The 3,669-nt window shown below is 38.6% G+C and overlaps 1 protein-coding gene across 1 annotated transcript; it reads left to right on the forward strand.

Moving 5' to 3' along the window:
• The first annotated feature begins 1,593 nt into the window (after positions 1–1,593).
• Positions 1,594–2,509, forward strand: LOC114108381 (taste receptor type 2 member 13-like). Its single transcript, XM_027955996.2, is given in 3 exon segments — positions 1,594–1,954; positions 1,957–2,477; positions 2,480–2,509. Coding segments are annotated over 3 exon segments (912 nt in total).
• Positions 2,510–3,669: the final 1,160 nt, after the last annotated feature.

Below are 3,669 nucleotides of genomic sequence, written 5' to 3' on the forward strand. Positions count from 1 at the left end.
CACTAAGAAGTCCTTCAAATCTCAGGGACTTCACAGAGGAAAAGTGTGTGTTTGTCTCTGCTTTTAGTTTCTATTATGTGTCCAGTACACACAGTGGTTGCACAGGGATTCAGGCCGACACATGCTCTTTCTTAACCCTCGTTTGAGTGTCAAGGTAAGAAGATAACTGCAACACAACATTTCCACAATTTTTATTGACTAAAAAGTTCATATGACAATGTATGACTTCAAGGGGGAAAAGGGGACCCTACAAAAATGCATTTCTTATAATTTTACAGTCATAGTTCCTTTTTCACTAACTCTATGCTATTTGCAAGACACGCAACTAAATCCTGACGGCAAAGAAATGTTGAAGAACACATACGTATGTGTTTCCATTTGCACTCTTGACACAAGCTTGAAGAAATTCCTTATACTTTTTTTTTTTTTAATTTTAAAAGCAAATAAGAGAGTCTTCCTGTCTGTGAGAGAAAAGCCTTTGGGAATGTTGTTATTTCATTGATTTTTTATAATGTAGAATATCTGACTGTTCTGTAGATCCACCCAGCAAAGTTTGTGTGATTAATAAAATACAGACGTACGTAATTCACAAGTTATATATTTATTAAGTAAAAATAACTTTTTTCTTTATCGAGCGAAATAGCTATTTATTATATTATAGCCAAGATAAAAAGTATTTTATTTACTTAAATATCAAAGTAGATCATCTTTCTTGAGTCCCTTCATTTCAGAATTTTGCTGATTCACTTTCTTTCCTCAGGCAGGCTGAGGAAATACAACTCTTGGTAATGAGTAACTCTTTCTTTGCTTTGATGTTGGTTTTGAAATTGATGATATATCATAGTTCTGTGCTTTTCGGCAATTGTTGCTGTTTTTTTTAAAATTAATTTTTGTTCCCTTTGTTTCAAAAAGAAACATGAAAGGAAAAGTGGATAATATCTGAATCTTGGCACCTTGGCACAGGGGTGAGTACTACTGAATTTCGAAGAAGCAGGGAATGAGGAAGACTCAGGCCTGGTGAATGGGCTTCTCTACATTCCTGACATTAACCAGATGGGGCCTCAGCTCTACAGGAAACTGAGGATTCTTGAAATAACATCAACTTCTCTTTGTATGTTTTTTAAGTCCTCTGTGGCCATGCTGTGAGACACAGAAAACTACATTTAACTACATATTTGATGAAAGAGATATTTATAATCTTTGTACCTAAGAACTCAAGCTGGTGGAACCAAATTTTCTGCAGCTGAGACTAGGCAAAAAGTACAAAACAGTGAAAGAGAATATGTCTTTATTTGCATGTTAGCAAATGTGAGTTTTACTTTGCTTCATAAACATCTATGAAACATATTGTAGCCTCTGGTGAGGACACAAATATCTTAACTAGGGCTCAGCAGAGAAACTGAAGAAAAATAAAGATTTCACAGGAACATATGCAGATTAATTAGCAAACCTTAGATATTTTTGACTTTGTACTGGATAAATTGTTAAAGAAGAAGCAGGAGGAGGAGAAAGAGGAAGAGCTTAGCTGTACATTCAAGGATATGTGTGGCATTTTACATTAGTGACATTAGACCTTAAATTTTCTGTTTGAACATGGAAAATGGCTTGCAGAACATCCTCATCCTCATAATGATTGTACAGTTCATATTTGGGAGTTTGAGCAACAGATTCATAGTACTGATAAACTGCATAGAGGGGGTCAATAAAAGAAAACTCTCTTTACTTGATCAAATCCTAATTGTCTTGGCAATTTCTAGAATTTTTCTGCTTTGGAAAGTATTAGTAAGTTGGTTTAGTTCTCTGTATCATCTACTTTTACTCATACCTGAAATAGAAGTAAGAATTGCTATTTCTTCCTGGATATTTGCCAATCACTTCAATCTCCGGTTTGCCACAATACTCACCATCTTTTATTTGCTCAAAATAGCCAGCTTCTCAAGGCCTATTTTTCTGTATCGAAGTGGAGAGTAAAAAAAGTGATTCTGATGATACTGCTAGGAAACCTGATCGTCTTGATTTTAAATCGGATACAAATCAACATATATATTGAAGCCTGGATTCATGGAAGTGAAAGAAACACAACTTGGAATTCCAGAATGAGTGACTTTGCAACATTTTTAGACCTGATCATATTTAATATGACTATGTTCTCCATAACTCCATTTACCGTAGCTTTGATCACTTTTCTCCTGCTAATCTTCTCCTTGTGGCAACATCTCCAGAATATGCAGCACAATTTCAAAGGACCCAGAGACCCCAGGACCAATGCCCACATAACTGCCTTGAAAATTATGATCTCCTTTCTTCTGCTCTATGCCACTTACTTTCTGTCTTTTTTCATATCGTGTCTTTTGAAGATGCATCAAAGCAAGCTGGTTCAGATTCTTTCCCTGAATTTTGGACTCATCTATCCTTCAAGCCACTCATTTATTTTGATTTTGGGAAGCTCCAAGTTAAGGGAGGCATTTCTTTTGGTGCTGAAGCAGCTACGGTGTGGGCTAAAAGATGAGAAACTCACTACTCTGTGAGTTGTTTAACCATGAAGTATGAGGCTGGGGATGTGGTTTAGTGGTAGAGCACTTGCCTGGCATGTACAAGACACTGGGTTAATCCTCAGCACTGGAAAACAACAATAGCAGCAACAATAACAATAACAATAACAAACAAAAACTAGATGCTATTGCATGTCCTAGATAATAAAAGGAATCTATGAAGAGATCAAAGATATTTATTTCTTCCTCTCAGGTTTTCCAATGTAAAGGTCAATGTAAAATTTTTTCAAATGAAGGTCTATAATAACATTGTACCTAAGAACATTACATATTTATGATGTGCATTTCTGTAATATTGATAATTTGAAATGATTTGAAGAAATTGTAGATTCCCTTAAAATTTAAAAATATGTACCAGGATGGCAGATTAGAGGAAAGAAGCATCTAAGGTCACTTAGATATTAATTATGAACCTGTGAATCTTCATTATTTTGGCTGGTAATGACCCTTAAATTCTAAATTATTCATTGGAGATGGGTATTATTATCTCATGTACACCTATTATTTGGTGACTCAAGGACAACTTGAAGTTATTTGGCATAGAAATATGAAAAATTTGTATTTTTTTACTAGTACTGATAGAATGGGAACATTGAGAGCATTAAAAGGTTTAACTACTGTCATATATAAATAATTAGAACAAATTTTTAAAAAGTTTAAAATGAATAACTGGGAGGCTGAGCCGCCCCCTCCCCCTGCGCCAGCATAGTAGAGAGAACTGGGACCAAACACAGAGCAGGCCCAGCAGCCCGCTGAGGGGCAGAGCCGCCCCCCACCCCCCTCGCCTGCCAGGTAGGGGAAGGGTGACCACCGACAGAAAAGGCCCAGTGGCCCAGGGCGGGACAGAGCTTCCAATCACTCCTGCAAGGTAGGCGGGCCTGCGACCCACTGGCAGAAGAGGAGCAGCCGCCTGCTGAGAGGCTGAGCCGCCCCCTCCCCCTGGGCTGGCATAGTAGACGGAACTAGGACCAATCACAGAGCAGGCCCAGCGGCCTGCTGAGGGGCAGAGCCGCCCCCCACCCCCCTCGCCTGCCAGGTAGGGGAAGGGTGACCACCGACAGAAAAGGCCCAGTGGCCCGCGGCGGGACAGAGCTTCCAATCACTCCTGCAAGGTAGG

Source organism: Marmota flaviventris, chromosome 3 (assembly GCF_047511675.1).
Source record: "Marmota flaviventris isolate mMarFla1 chromosome 3, mMarFla1.hap1, whole genome shotgun sequence".
NCBI classification, from domain to species: domain Eukaryota; kingdom Metazoa; phylum Chordata; class Mammalia; order Rodentia; family Sciuridae; genus Marmota; species Marmota flaviventris.